This window comes from Phyllostomus discolor, chromosome 10, assembly GCF_004126475.2.
Source record: "Phyllostomus discolor isolate MPI-MPIP mPhyDis1 chromosome 10, mPhyDis1.pri.v3, whole genome shotgun sequence".
Classification (NCBI taxonomy): Eukaryota; Metazoa; Chordata; class Mammalia; order Chiroptera; family Phyllostomidae; genus Phyllostomus; species Phyllostomus discolor.
The window spans coordinates 59198282-59214614 of record NC_040912.2 but is presented as its reverse complement, the minus strand read 5'-3'; the positions used below and the strand labels follow the sequence as shown (position 1 = coordinate 59214614).

The 16333-nt window shown below is 37.8% G+C and overlaps 1 protein-coding gene across 1 annotated transcript in view; it reads left to right on the top strand.

Annotated features, from left to right (window-relative positions):
• Positions 1 to 476: 476 nt before the first annotated feature.
• BMT2 (base methyltransferase of 25S rRNA 2 homolog) overlaps positions 477 to 16333 on the top strand; it is a 186671-nt gene continuing 170814 nt past the window's right edge. Inside the window, 1 exon segment of the mRNA XM_028525200.2 lies at positions 477 to 790. Coding sequence (XP_028381001.2) covers positions 631 to 790 — 160 coding nt within the window. The 5' untranslated portion in view covers positions 477 to 630.

Sequence of the window (16333 nt, the reverse complement as noted above, 5' to 3'; positions counted from 1 at the left end):
TTGGCACTTTCCTGTATCCATTTTCTGTCTTTCACATGGCATTGGCACTATAGACATTAGCTATTGCCAGCCGTTTATTAAATCAGTGCTTAGAAGCCATATAGCCTCGTCACACCAGAATAGAACTGGCAGGAGGTGGGCTGGCTGGAAGAAAATTGGATATCAAAACCCTGCCCAAACCAAGCAAACTCAGAAAAAAAATAAATGCGCAAGCGCGTCGGCACAGCCCCATTCTCAAGAGTTACCACAACGCCTGCGCACAAAATCCGGTGAGTGGTTGGCAGAGGAGCTGAGCGGAGCTTTACTCCCACCTCCTCAGCTGCTCTGGGCTTGGCAGCCCAGCCCCCTCCTGCTGCTCCCTTATGCAAACAACTGAGTAGCCACTGTATTGGCCTTCGGTCTTTTCTGTTTCCGCCCAGCCTTCGGTAGTTCACCAATCAGTTTGTGCGTTTGGGTAAGCCTTCCCCGCGCTCTCCTCCTACCCCTGAGGTCTCAGAGCCGTCGCTCGGCTGTTTGGCCCGCCTGTCTCCGATCTTACCTCTGCTGCTGCCTCATTTCCTCACCTCCTTCATCGAGCGGGGCGTCTGGGAGGCCTGGAGGCGTGGCGGCGGTGGCGGCAGCGGCAGCGTAATGGAGATTGGTGCCAGCGGTCGAAACTGTGTTCGCAGGCATGGGGCAGGATCCCCCAGCATTCCATCGCCCCAGGAGCAGGAACGGAAGCTGGAGCAGGAGAAGCTGTCCGGGGTGGTAAAGAGCGTCCACCGGCGGCTCCGCAAGAAGTACCGGGAAGGTAAACTGAACTGTGACCTGGTGGGCAGGAGGGGTAGAAGGGGAAGGCATCGTCACTCCCATCCATGTATCACTTCTACCCTCCCGCCTAGGGGCCACCATTGCAACCTGAAGGAGCTGCAAGCCAGTACCGGCCAGTACTGCTCTCCCAGCCCCGGACTCCCTTCCAGGAGAATTGCAGGCTTGTGAAAGAACTGAGTATCTACCCCCTCCAATCCCTAGCTCCCCAGCCGTGTTGCTGAGATTATTGTCACCACACACAAACCCGTACACCCTCGTAGAGGAAGTGGAGGTTTCTCGTTGGGAGAGACTCGAAGGTAAAAAGACGACGTCAGGTAAAATATATTTAAGAAAGAAGGACTGAAAGGAGCCCTAGCCGCCTCTCGCTCGTGCTTGACCAGCCTGTTTGATTTGCTGCTTGCTGCCGGGTCACACCACCTCCATAGCCCTGGTTCCTACAGATTTAGCCAGGCTGTGCCTGAGCTTCCTCTTCGACAGGCCTTTTAGCTGTTAAAAGGGGCAGGGGCTCCACTAATGCCCCATTCAGATGTCTGATCTTAGTGTTTATTTAGGCAGAGGAGGAGATCTGGGGCATGTCCTCAAAATACACTTTAGCTTTTGAATAAACATCCAGAGGACACATTCTTTGGAGAAGCCAGCCTTCACTGGGAACCCTCCTGTGGAAGATCATAAGCAAAGGACTACGTACCCTAGTAGCTTTTGCTTGTGCATGAGGAGTGTTTATAGTTGGAGTCCACAGTTATTGTTGGCATTTTTAAGTATAGGCTTTTGTGCAAAGCTATCTTACAGTAATACACTGAAAATTCCCAGTTTTTTTAAACATGCTTATGAGAAATTTTAAAGATCAAAATGAGGGATAACTACTTGCTCTGGATTTAGCTTAATCGCAGGCTGAAAAGTCAGCAGTCTTCTAGTGTTAGTCTTAAAATAGGATTAGAAACAAAATTATGACAGTTGATGGAACAGACCTGTAAAATCATGTTGCTTTGGTTATAAACACTTCACTTACTCTACAAGATTAATACTGTCTTTGCTGCTTTGGATATTATTGATGTGTTTTATTTTGCAAACTTTTTACATTAAAATTTTTCTTCCCTTGGCAACTCAAGCCTAGCTTTTACTTTTTTAAAGGTTTTATTTATTTACCTTTAGAGAGGGGGAAGGGAAGAAGAAAGAGGGAGAGAAACATCAGTTCGTGAGAGATAAATCCATCAGTTGCCTCACACACGCCCCCACCGACTGGGGACCTGGCTGGCAACCCAGACATGTGCCCTAGCCAGGAATCTATAACCAGTGACCTTTTGGTTGGCAGTTCCACTCCACTGAGCCACACCATCCAGGGTATTAAGCCTAGCTTTTTAAATAACGGCATAAATAGTATTCTCAAAGATGGCCTACAGTTATTGTTTAGTAGGTAGCCATAGAAAGAGATTTATCAGGTATAGCTAAAATATTGAAATTTGTTTTTTAAAGAATGTTCCCCCCCCAACCCACAACGTATTCAATATAATGAGAAGTTACCTTAGCAACCATTGTATCACTCTTGGTATCCAGAGAATGCCTACATAATGAATGGCATTCACTACAGATTTTATGTTTGGAGAAATGAGGAAATATAATGGACACACTTGCTTTTTATTATGCTATTTTGTACAACTTTAAGGAAGTACATCTTTTAAAGAAAAAATGGTTGGAACTGGAGAGCATTATGCTAAGTGAAATAAGTCAGGTGGTGAAAGAGAAATACCATATGATCTCACCTTTAACTGGAACCTAACCAACAAAACAAACAAGCAAGCAAAATATAACCGAAGACATTGAAATTGAGAACAGGCTGACAGTGACCAGAGGGGAGGGGATAATGGGGGAAAAGGGTGAAGGGTTTACAGGAACAATTACAAGGACACATGGACAGTAACAAGGTGGGATGGAAACCAGGAAAGAGGTGGGGAGGGGTGGGGGGAAAAGGCAGAAAACTGTACTTGAACAACAATTTAAAAAAAGATGACTAGCATATATTTCAGTTTTCATTTTTGCCTTTTTATAATAATTCATCATCCATAAATAAGTTCCACTTAAATTAATACACTACTAATGTGTTATGTTTTCAAGTGCTGTTTATTTATTTAAAATTTTTTTAAAGATTTTATTTACTTTTTAAGAGGGGAAGGGAAGGAGATTGAGAGAGAAGCATCAGTGTGTGGTTGCCTCTTGCACGCCCCCTGCTGGGGTCCTGGCCTGCAACCCAGGAATGTGCTGTAGACTGGAAATCCAACTGGCAGCCTTTTGATTCACAGAGCCACTGAGCCACACCAGCCAGGGCTCAAGTGCTGTTTATGCTTGCTTGGTTCCCACATGTTGAAACATGTCTATAAGCTGGAATGTTGACTAAGGGAATGCTTTCTTTATGAGAATTGGTGGTTGAAAGTTACCAGAACTAGGATAGGTGTTGTTCATAACTGAATGATCTGGTGTGCTTTGAGGGAGGTAAAGACCTGATGATCCTTAAACTTTTGAATGAGACTGTTCTTTAGATATCTTAATGCCCTGGATTTCATGGAAGCCTAGAATTCTCTAGGCTTTATTCCAGTGATAATACAAAGCCCCATCAATGAATGAGCAAAATAAAAGATCCTGGTGAGCATGCCCTCTCTACCTTTATTTTTGACATGTGAGTCAAACCGTAGTTGTGATTTGACAAAAATCTGTGAAAAAGTCTGATGAGGAACATAATTCCAAATAAGTAATTTTTAGTGTTTTTCTTTGAGGCCTTAGTGTTGTTATAATGTTGGTGGTCTCTGGTCTGCAAACATATTTTATGTGTTCATTTACAAGTCAGCTGTGCTTATGAAATAATATAAATGGTGCTTAGGTACTAGGTCATTAGCTCATTAGCTAGGCCTTACAAAAGGCTAGCTAATGAGTAACATACATGAGGTCTAATATCAATAACTAGAAACTATACTCCTTTTATAGCAATATTCCTATCAGAACATGCAGTGAAAATTCCAGCTTAGAATCTTGGAATGTTAGACTAAGAAGGAGCCTTAGCATTTATCAGTGATTCTTAAGCATCAGTAGACTCATCTGAGTACCTTTTAGAAAATTGCTGTGTACCACTTCAGATGTATATTTTCATAATCCCTATTATTGGGGTCTAGAAATTTGTCAGCCAGATTTTTGGAGTGGTGACCTAAGCTAATTCCTTGCTTTTACACATGAGTGAACTGAATCTCAAACTTGCATAAAGTTTGGATAGTACATTATTAGTACTGTGTATATTTTATGGGAATAATATTCTTCTCAATTCCAAGCCTAATTGTGATTCAAAATATTGGTGGAATGGGAGGGAAATGGGAAGCAAGAAAGTAGCTCTAGAATTTGTGTTAGGTAAAAGGATATAAATTGATGGGAATGGGGCAGTCTGTTGGATAGGTATGATTAGCTGAGCTTAGGTTATGTGAGAGATTGCAAGGAAGAAAATAAATTGGGATAGATTAAAGAATAAAGCAAAACATTCACTGGATGTGAGAAGTGAATAATGACAGTAAGCTTGAATATATAATTTTTCTTTCCCTTATTTCTGTGGTGAAATTGAAAATGAAGTAGGAATAAGAATGAAAATAAGAATTTTCTGCTGTGGTGGAAAAACATCTCTCCACCCTTCCCGATCCATTTGTGCAAATGATACTTGTTGATGTTAATGAGCAGTCTGGAGTTACAGGATAGGGGACAGACTGGTGGTAAAGACTAGCAAATAGGTTTAATGCACTTTTCTTTTACCTCTGTCCTTCTCTCTACTGCCTTTTACTGCCTGTCTTGTGTCACCACTTAGAGATCCTTTGTCAGTTTGTGTGAGGGTTAAGTGAGAATTATAAGTACAGGTAGGTGTTCCAGACAGTGCCGATATCTGAAGTAGTTGTGAGGAGGAAATGCTAAGGAAGTGTCTAGTAGTAATGATGAGAAAGGGTATTTCTCGTGTCAGCCATTTGTAGATAAGGGAGTCTTTCAGATTGAGTTTCTGTTGGTGGAAATATGCTTGCAGATATAAGTATTTTCTATCTGCCATGTAGAGTTTTAAAAATATGACCTTCATGTAAATAAAAAATATTTTATATATGTCATAAGAATTGTAGACAGCTTTCTAATAAGAAACAGCTAGTTTTGCATTTCATATCTATTTGAGAACTGAAGTAGAGCTGTATATATTTTCAGTTGTCTTTGTATGATTTTTCCCCCATAATCCTAGGCACATGATTCTGTTACTAAAACAAATGTTATGTTTGGCATCTCTTCCTAAACTTAAAGTATTCACATAAAAATACCAAGAAAATGTAAAGGCTGCAGTTGTTAGGGATAAAAGTACAATCTGTATTCCATTTAGTATTTTTTTAACCTATCTTGTGAATATCTTTAGCAAATTTCATCAATTTATTTAGTCTCTGAATTTACTTGTTTTGTACACCAGACTGATTAAAACGTTCATCACAAACCCATACAGTTTATAAATTAATCAGAAATAAAAATATATACCTGGTTAACAGTGCTATGCTCAAGGTCATGGTATTATGGGTGATCTTTATTATACTTTTCTGTATTAAAAATTCATGTTTTATAGCAATGACAATATAAAAGTAGTTAAATAAGACAGATTACTGATACTGAAGCAGGAAAGAAAAAACACAGGATCGGTTGATTCTGAAGACTAAATTCAGAAAAAACTGAGTTATAAAGATCAGCAGTTTTGAGCAGTATTTTAAGATTCAGCAACTAAATAGCCAAGATTAGATGTTTAATTCTTGTTGATTATTGAAATTGTTCTTCATAGTTTGACATAAAGGGTGAATTAGAATGGTGGTTTAGGATAAACTGAAAAATACATTTCTGATTTATTATTCTTTAGCAAACACCTAAAACAAGAGAATTGTGAGAGGAAGAGAAACACTTTGAATTAGAGATGATTTTAGAAAGAAATCAAAAGGTCTAAAAATGAAGGAATGAATGTAATATTAGTGTTTTTACTGAAACAAAGTTTTGAAATTGTTTTTAAGATTAGGATGACAGACTATTTATAATTGAAATTTTCTTCTTTTTCCTTCGATGGCCTTCAACTTTAAAATACTGACCAACTCCATGATTACAAGAAACTTTGATCAGGTTGTATTTATTTGTTTAAATTTTTTTCAGGTGAAGTTTTACTCTATTTTCTTTACATTTTTTTTCCCAGTCATACCCATTCTGATATAGAATTAAAAAGTATCTCTTTTTATGCTGGGATCATTGCTCAATCAGCAAAATAAGGTCAAAACTGTCCACAGAAAAGCTTCTTCACTTTTGCCCTATGTGAATTCAAACTGCCATTCTATCAGGGGAAAAAAATGAAAAGAGTTTAATAATCAATAACAATAAAAGGTAAAGGAAACAGTGACTGATAAACAGTCAATTAGTGAGGGTCACACAGTATTTTAGCCATTTGATTTTGTCACTTTTAGTTATCTTTGTAGTAAGGTTTCTTTTTAGGGGATTTTTTTTTTTTTACATTTCAAAAATTATAGTAAAAATAAAAGATATTGGTGAAGATCCTTTTATTTTGTGGGAAAAAATGTAATGACAAATGTAGTGGATCTTAGTTTTAGTTCCACATTACTCTCATGTGTGGAACTTTGTGGAATGCAGGCATCTCCATTTAAAAGCTTTCTAAAGTGTACAGTGGACAAAGGGGTTGAGGAATACTAAAGTAAATTATTGGGTTGGTCAAAAAGTTCATTTGTTTTTTTCTGTAAGATGGCTCTAGTAGCGCTTAGTTGTCTTTAACTTCATCTAAAACAGTTTTGTTAGATTGTATTGTGACAGCTGTCATATCAACATGCATTTAAAAAAACTTACCAAAATTGGTGAGTTTTTGTGCAGTTATTTTAATATTGAAGATGGAAGAAAATGTGCAGCGTGTTCAGCACATTATGCTTTATTTCAAGAGAGGTAAAAATGCAACTGAAACACAAAAATAGATTTGTGTAGTGTATGGAGAAAGTGCTGTGACTGAATGTGTCAAAAGTGTTTTGCGAAATTTCATTTTAAAGAGATTTCTCATTGGATGATGCTCAACAGTCAGGAGACCACTTGAAGCTGATAGTGATCAAATCAAGACATTAATTGAGAATGATCAATGTTATGCCACGGAGGAGATAGCTAACATACTCAAAATATCCAAATCAGTACAATTGTTGAAAATGAAAAAATGTATGTTTTTTATTTTACAGAAAAAAATAAACTTTTTGCCCAACCCAATACTATATATTAGAGAAGGAATCTAGACAAGAGGAGATCAGCTAAGAGACCCTTACACTAATATGGCTTAGAGTCAAATAGCATACATAACAGTAGTGGCCATGAAAATAGAGGAAAAGATTTTTTGAAAGGGTAGTATAGCTGTTTTAGTCAAAATATACGGGGAGAGTCGAAGGTGATGACAAGATTATTTTTTTTTTTTGCCTGGGTAAATATAAGTCACCATCACTATCTAGGTTGGAAATATATGTGTTGGATGGGGGCAAAGAGAACAGAGTAGAATGCAGATTGGCTTGTCCAAGGGATAGTGGTTGTGATTTATGTTGGAATGTATCCCTTGGAAGGGTAGGATTGGAAGCCTTTTCTGTGGCAGTTGAAGCTTTGGTGCAGACAGATGAACTGACCAACAGAGTGATGGTAATGTATGGCTGAGGACAGGTCCTTAGAAAGACACCAGTAGGATCCAATTTTACATATTTAAGTGTTCCACTTTCTAACTTGTGCTCCTGTAGCATAGTTTTGTTTGTCTTTATCATTTACCAGTTCACTTGTCAGTCTTTCTCAGTAAACGTAGTCCCTTGTGTAGAACTCTGCCTTTTATCTTTGTATCCCTAGTACCTAGGAACGTGCCTCATAGATTTCAGGTACACACACAAAAAGAAAGAAGCTAATATAGATTTTTTTTCCTATAATTGGGTCTAATCTTTATATTCATAACTTTTAAATTTTAATATTTGGGTATAATTTTTTGTAATGCTAAGTGAAATAAACCAGTGAGTGAAAGACATACAGTATGATGAGGAATCTAATGAACAAAATAAACTAACAAGCAAAACAGGAACAGAAACATGGAAACATGGAACAGACTGACAGCTGCCAGAGGGGAAGTGTGGGGGTGGGAATGGTGGAAAGAAGGGGAAGGTAGTCAAAGAACATGTATGAATGACCCATGGACATGAGCGGTGGTGTGGGGATTGACTGTGGGAGCAGGGAGTGGACTGGGCGGAGGAGGGCAAAGGGGGAAAAACTGGGACAGTTGTGATAGAATAAACAAGAAAAAAAGCAAAGGCACTGTCCTGACTGGTCAGAATGGAACTGCTTCTGTTGATCAGTGAAGATGCTGATGGGGATATAGTTGCACAGCCCCAATTAGACAGGGAATAATGTCTCAGTTCTGTTGATTGAAATAGTATTCCATGAACTGTTCATGAACTCCTCAGTGGCTGGCTCAGATGACAGAAACACAGTTTAGGAAGGCATTTCAGTGCAGGTACCGGGCAGCTTAATGCAGGCTTCTCCCTAAAGTGTGATTTGGGTGAGAGGTCCTTGTTTATGAACAGCTGTGAGGCTGAGTTTTTAGGTTTTTTGTTTTGATGTTGTTTAAATTTAAGGTCAGTTAAACCACCAGGAGCCCTTAGTAGGCATCTTCTTTTTTAGGGTCCATATCCTTAAGGCAGCATCTGGCACACAGGAACCCTTAATTTGTTAAATGTATAATTTAAAAATAACAGAAGTGTACCTGTAGCCTGGGTTCATTTAAGGACTGTAACATTGGAGACTGAGTCACTCCTGGAATTTTTGCCTAGACTGTTCTCTAGTATCTTCTCCAGTATTAGAAAGGCTGTAACATTTTTGCCCCCCTTTTCTTCTTACATTTCTAAGTTTTTATATGAAAGGTCTGACCTTTTCAGTACATTAGAATATCATCCCCTCCCCCATCAGAGAAATGACTAGTCATAGCATGTTGGATGTAAGATGCAGGTGATCAGGTGGTTTCTTTGTTTTATGATTTTTAATTTTTTGGGGGGGGGGTTACAGTTGACATATGTTGTTATATTAGTTTCAGGTACACAGCCCAGTGATTAGATATTATGTAACTTAATAAGTGATCATCCCAGTAAGTCCCATACCCATCTGACACTGTAAGGTGGTTTCTTTGTTTCAGTCTCAGCAGCTGGTTCAACACCAAACACCTTGGATATTTCCACCTTGAGATACGTCACTATATCACATACTCAAAAATGCTGAGAAGGCTAGTCTGTGTGTGGTTTAAACTATGTTGATTTGATAATCTGGTTCTGAACACTTTGGTTTAATGTCTTGGAATAACTGCTAAACTTGTTTTCACTTGGTCATGAGTTTCTCTTTCATTAAAGGAAATGACTTTTAAAGGTTTTTTTAACTTGAATTTGGTAATCTATTCATCTACAGATAATGTATTTTACAGCCTGTATTTGGTAATGTACCTAAGTAAACCACTAGGTTTACTTGAATTTCTAAAAGTTTAAGACTTGGCTTGTGATACTTAAATAAATCTTTGTTTTTTTATTCTTTTTACATAATTTGATGACCTCAAATTTAATGAAATACAGTTATTAGTTTCTAACTTTTACTGTGCTCATGATGCGTCATTTAAAAAAAATAAATTCATTGAGGTACAATTTGTGTACGATGAATCTGCACCCATTTAAAGTATATAATTCAGTGGGTGTTGTCTGATGTATCCTCCTATGAAACCATTACCAAAATCAAGTTATAGAATGTTTCCTTATGTTCCTTTGTAGTCAGTCTTTCTCTATTCCTGTTTTACCAGTCTCTTGTTACATAGATTTGTCTTAATGTTTTAGTTTTATTATAAGGAATTATGTGGTACATACTCTTTACATTATATAACTACAGTATGACGTTAATCCTCCTTTGCCTTCCTATGCCAATCCCCCCTCACCTTCCCTCTGGCTATCGCCACAGTGTCTATGTCCTGTGTCCTGTCTAATAGCTGTCAGTCTGTTCCATGTATCCATGCCTCTGTTTGTCAGTTTATTTGGTTCCTTAAATTACAAATCTCCCTTATAGGGAGATCATATGGTATTTGCCTTTCTCTGACTGGCTCATTTCTCTTAGCATAACACTCACAAGGACCATCAGTGCTGTTTCAAGAGGTATAAGATTTTCTTCTTTTATAGCCAAGTAGTATTCCATTGTGTAAATGTACCACATTTTTTTATCTACTCTTGTACTGATGGGCACTTAGACTCTTTCCAGATCTTGGCTATTGTAAAGAACACTTCAGTGAACACAGGGGTGCATAGATTCTTTCGAGTTACTGTTTCAGGTTTCTTTGGATAAATTCACAGAAGTGGAATCACTGGGTCATAAGGTAGTTCCATTTTTAATTTTTTGAGGAAACACTATAGTTTTTCCTACAGTTGTTATACCAGTCTGCATTCCCTATCATGTATTCACAGTAGAATAAATACATCAGTCAACAGTGTACTAGACTTTCTTTTTCTCCACATTCTTATCAGCACTTGTTTGGTGACTTATTGATGATAGCCATTCTGGCAGGTGTGAGATGATACCTCATTGTGGTTTTGATTTGCATCTCTCTGATAGTTAGTCACACTGAGTTTTTATATGTCTATTGGCCATCTTTATGTCCTCTTTGAAGAAGTGTCTATTCAGATGTTTTGCCCATTTTTTTAAATCCTCACCTGAAGATATTTATTTTTCATTGCTTTTAGAGAGGAAGGGAGGGAGGGAGAGAGTGAGAGCAAGAGAGAGAGAGAGAGAGACATGTGAGAGGAGAGAAACGTTGATTGGTTGCCTCCTGTATGCATCCACATCCCTGACCAGGGGTACTGAAACTACAACCTAGGTATGTGCTCTGACTGGGGATCCAACTTGCAAACTTCTGCTCCAGTTGACTGAGCTACACTGGCCAGGGTTACATAGCCCATGTTTTATTTGAGTTGTTGGTCCTCTTGGTATTGAGTTGTATACATTCTTTATATATTTTGGAAATTAAGCCCTATTCAAATGTGTCATTGGAAAATATGTTCTCCCATTCAGTGGTTTCTCTTTTTATTTTGTTGATGGTTTCTTGCTCTGTGCAAAAGCTCTTTAGTTTGAGTTAATCCCATTTGTTTATTTTATCCTTTGATTCCCTTGTCCAAGGAGATATACTGGTAAAAATATTGCTACGATAAATTTCTTTTTTTAAGTATATTTTATTGATTATGCTATTATAAATGTCTCATTTTTTCTCCGCTTTATCCCCCTCTGCCCTGTGCCTCTCTCCCTCCAGTATTCCCCTTTCCCTTAGTTCATGTCCATGGGTCATACATATAAGTTCTTTGGCTTCTCCATTTCTTATACTATTCTTACTTCCTCCTGTCTATTTTGTGCCTACTAATCTTGCTTCCTCTTCCCTGTACCTTTTCCTGCATTGTCCCCCTCCCTACTGATAACCCTCTTCATGTGATCTCCGTTTTTGTGATTCTGTTCCTGTTCTAGTTATTTGCTTAGTTTATGTTTTTGTTCCTTAGGTTCAGTTGTTGATAATTGTGAGTTTGTTGTGATTTTACTGTTAATAATTTTGATCATCTTCTTTTTCTTAGATAAGTCCCATTAACATTTCGCATAAGGACTTGGTGGTGATGAACTCCTTTAACTTGACCTTATCTGGGAAGCACTTTATCTGCCCTCCCATTTTAAATGATAGCATTGCTGGATAGAGTAATCTTGGATTTATGTTCTTCCTTTTCATGACTTTGAATATTTCTTTCTAGCCCCTTCTTGCCTGTAAGGTTTCTTTTGAGGAATCAGCTGATAGTCTTATGGGAACTCTTTTGTAGGTAAAGCCTTTTCTCTTGCTGTGTTTAATATTCTCTCTTTATCTTTAACCTTTGACACATTTTAATTATGATGTGTCTTGGTGTGGTCCTCTATGGGTCCATCTTGTTTGGCACTCTCTGAGCTTCCTGGACTTGCACGTCTATTTCCTTTGCCAGATGGGGAAAGTTTGCTTTCATTAATTGGTCAAATAAGTTTTCAGTTTTTTGCTCTTCCTCTTCTCCTTGCTCTTTATCCCTACGATTTGGATGTTGGAATGTTTAAAGTTGTCCCAGAGGTTCCTAATCCTCTCCTCATTTTTTGAATTCTTTTTTCTTTCTATTCTGGTTGGATGTTTCTTTCTTTTGTTCCAAATTGTTGATTTGAGTCCTAGTTTCCCTCCCTTCAATGTTGGTTCCTTGTATATCTTCCTTCATTTCAGTTTGTATAGCCTTCATTTCTTCCTTTATTTTGCGAGCATACTCAGTCATTTCTGTGAGCATCCTGATTACCAGTGTTTTGAACTCTGCATTTGATAGGTTGGCTATCTCCTTGTTACTTAGTTCTTTTTCTGGAGTTTTGATTTGTTCTTTCTTTTGGGCCATATTTCTTTGTCTTGGCACACCTGTTACGTTGTGAGGGGCAGAGCCTGAGGTACTTGCCAGGGCAGGGTAACGCTCTTTGCTGCCCTCTGGTGCTGTATGTGGGGGAAGGGTCAGAAAGGGAACATTGCTAGTTTGCTCGGCTCTTGCCCCACTTTCGGTCAATTCCCTCCCTTCCCACAAGCAGATTGTGCCCTTTCAGGTGCTGATTCCTGGGTGGGTGGGCTTATGTGCATTCTAGGATCCTGTGTGCCTCTCCAACAAACTCTCCTGTGAGACTGGGAGTTTCTCCTGCTGGTGCAACCCCCACAGATTTTTACAGACACAGGTTTTGATGCTTTAGTTACCCACATTGGAACCCTGCATTGCACAGTTTATCTCGCTCCACAGTTGTTTGTCCCAGCTTATCCACACGTGAATATGGCACCCCTCAGTCCACCAGCCGCTGCCTCACCCACTCTGGTGTGCCTCTGCCTCCTCGTCATGTGTCCTCTCCACCCCAGCTTTACGTCTCTGCCACGCCTACCTGTCTGGACAAAATGTTTATTCTTTAACAACTTGGTTGTTGGACTTCCATAGAGTTTGATTTTCTGGCAGTTCTGGCTGTTTTTGTTTTTAAATTAGTTGTCATCCTTTTTTCAGTTGTGCAAGGAAGTGAAGCTTATCTACCTATGCCTCTATCTTGGCCAGAACTCACTACGAGAAATTTCTGAAATTTTACTGCCTGTGTATTCTTAGGATTTTTAGGGTTTTGTGATTTACATTTATGTATTGTATTCATTTTGAGTGTATTGTTGCATATGTTGTAAGGTGGTGGTCTACTATTCATTGTTTTGCCTATATCTGTCAAATTTTCCTATCACCATTTATTAAAGTGACTGTCTTTATGCCATTGTATGTTCTTGCCTCTTTTGTCAAATGTTAATTGACTGTAAAGGTGTGGGTTTATTTCTGGGCTCTGTATTCTGTTCTGTTGATCTCTCTGTCTGATCTTGTGCCAATACCATGCTGTTTGGATTACTATGGCCTTGCAGTATAGTTTGATATCGGGTAGTGTGATTCCTCAGTTTCAGTTAAGTTTGTTGTTTCTCAGGATTGCTGAGGCTGTTGGCATCTTTTGTAGTTCCATATAAATTTTGGAATATTTGTTCCAAATCTGTGAGATATGCCACTGGTATTTTTTAAGATTTTGTTTATTTATTTATTTATTTTATTTATTTTTAGAGAGAGGAGAAGAGAAGGAGAGAAACATCAATGTGTAGTTGCCTCTTGTGCTCCTCCTACTGGGGACCTGACCCACAACCCAGGCATGTGCTCTGAGTAGGAATCGAACTGGTGACCCTTTGATTCCCTGGCCAGTGCTCAGTCCACTAAGCCACACCAGCCAGGGCACCACTGGTATTTTTAATATTAATTGCATTGAATCTGTAAATTCTGTTGGGTAGTATGGACATTTTAATGATGTTTATTTTTCCTAACCATGAACATGACTTATATGTCCACTTATTTGTATCTCCTTCAGTCTTTTTCTTAAGTATGTTACAATATTCCGAGTAAAGGCCTTTTACCTCATTGGTTAAATTTATCCCTAGATATGTTATTATTTTTGTTGTAAAAGTAAGTAGGATTGTTTTCTTAATTTCCCTTTCTGATAGTTCATTATTGGTATATGAAAATGCCAAGGACTTCTGAATATTAATTTTGGATCCTGCTACTTTCCCATAATCACTTATAGATCTACTAGGTTTTCAGTGGGGTGTTTAGGACTTACATATACAATATCATGTCATCTATGAATAATGACAGTTTTACTTCCTCCTTTCCAATTTGGGAGCTTTTTATTTCTTCTTATATTCTAATTAATATGGCTAGGACTTCCATTACAATATTGAATAAGAGTGGTGAAAGTGAATATCTCAGTCTTGTTTCTGACCTTATGGGAAACACTTTTAAATTTTGCCCATTGAATATGATGTTGGCTGTAGGAGTTCCACATAATGGCCTTTATTATGTTGAGATATGATCCCTCATTTCCCACATTGCTGACAGTTTTTATCATAAACAGGGTCTGGATTTTATCAAAAGTTTTTCCTGCATCTATTGATATGATGATATATTTTTAAAAGAGTTTATTTATTTATTTTTAGAGAGAGGGGAGCAGGAGGAGAAAGGGAGAGAAACATCAGTGTGTGGTTGTCTTTCATGCACCCCCTACTGGGGACCTGGTCTGCAACCCAGGCATATACCTTGACCAGAAATTGAACCAGTGACCCTTTGGTTTGCAGGCCCATGCTCAATTCACTTAGCTACACCAGCTAGTGCTGATTATGATCATGTTAGTTTTAGCCTTCATTTTGGTTTATCTGACATGTCATGTTATTGATTTGCGAATATTGTACCAAACTAGCGAGTCTGGAATAAATCCTACTGGATTGTGGTATATGAAGTTTTTAATATAATGCTGGATTTGGTATGCTAATGTTTTGTTGAGAATTTCAGCATGTATGTTCACTAGGATATTGGCCTATAATGTTCTTTTCTTTGTTTTGTCTTTATCTGGTTTTGGAATTAGGAAAATATTGGCTTTGTAAAATTAGCTTGGAATCTTCCCTTTTCTTGAATATTTGGAATGCTTTGAGAAGGATAGGTGTTAGTTTTTGAATGGTATGTAAAATTTTCTGTGAAGCCATCCAATCCAGGACTTCTATTGCTGGCAGTTTTCTACTGATTCTATTATATCAGTGTAATTGGTCTATTCATGGTTTATGATTCTTCCTGATTCAGTTTTGGAAGATTGTATGTCTAGGAAATTAGCTATTTTGCCCAGATTGTCCGATTTGTTGGCATGTAGTTTTTCATCATGTTTCCTTATTATCCTTTGGAATTCTGTGGTATCAATTGTTCCTTCTCCCCATTTATTTGTGATTTTATTTATTTGGGTCCTCTCTTTTTCTTGATGAGTCTAGTGTTAAAGATTTGACAAACTTGTTTGTCATTTCAAAGAACTAGCTCCTGGTTTCATTGATCTTTTGTATTGTTTTTTAATTTTCTATATCGATCGTTTCTTCTATGATCTTTATTGATTCCTTTTTTCTAGTTATTCTGGGTTTGTTTGTTGTTCTTCTATTTTATGTGTAGGGTTGAATTATTATTTTCCCTCTCATTACTGCTTTTGCTGTGTTCCATAGATTTTGGGTTGTTTTGTGTTAATTTTCATTTATTTCCAACTGACTTTTGATTTCTTCTTTTATCTCACTAACCCATTCATTGCTTAATAACATGCTATTTAGTTTCCATGTGTATGAATGTTACTCATTTTTTAAAATTGTAATCGATTTCTAGTGTTATACCACTATGGTGAGAAAAGATGCTTGATAAGATTTCAATCTTCTTGAATTTATTAAGACTTATTATGCTTCCTAACATGTAGTATACTTTCCAGAATGGTCCCTGTGCACTTGAGAAGAATGTATAGTCCTATATTTTGGGAAAAAATGTTCCATATATATTAGTTGAATCCATACCATCATGTGAGTCCTGTAATGTCACTATTGCCTTGTTTATTTTTTGTCTGGAAGATCAATTCATTGGTGTCAGTGCCATATTAAAATCTCCTACTATGCATGTGTCTCTGTTGATGTATTTCTTAATGTCCACCAAGACTTCATTATATGTTACATTCTTCTTTTGGGCCAGTCTCTTTAGTATTATTATGTAGTGACCTTCATTGCTTTTTGGTAAGGCTTTATGCTGAAGTCTGTTTTGTCCTATGTAAGTATTGCTATCCCAGCTTTTTTGTTTGTTTGTTTGTTTTGGTTTGTATTTGCATGGTGTATATTTTTTTCCATTTCTTCACTTTTCACTCTGTGCATATCTTTTGTTCTGAAGTGGGTCTCCTATAGACAGAACGTATATGGGTCATGTTTTATCCACTCAGCTACCCTGTGTCTTTTGATTGGGGCATAAAATCATTTACATTTAAGGTTATTATTATAAGGTTACTATCTAAGGTAAGGTACTAT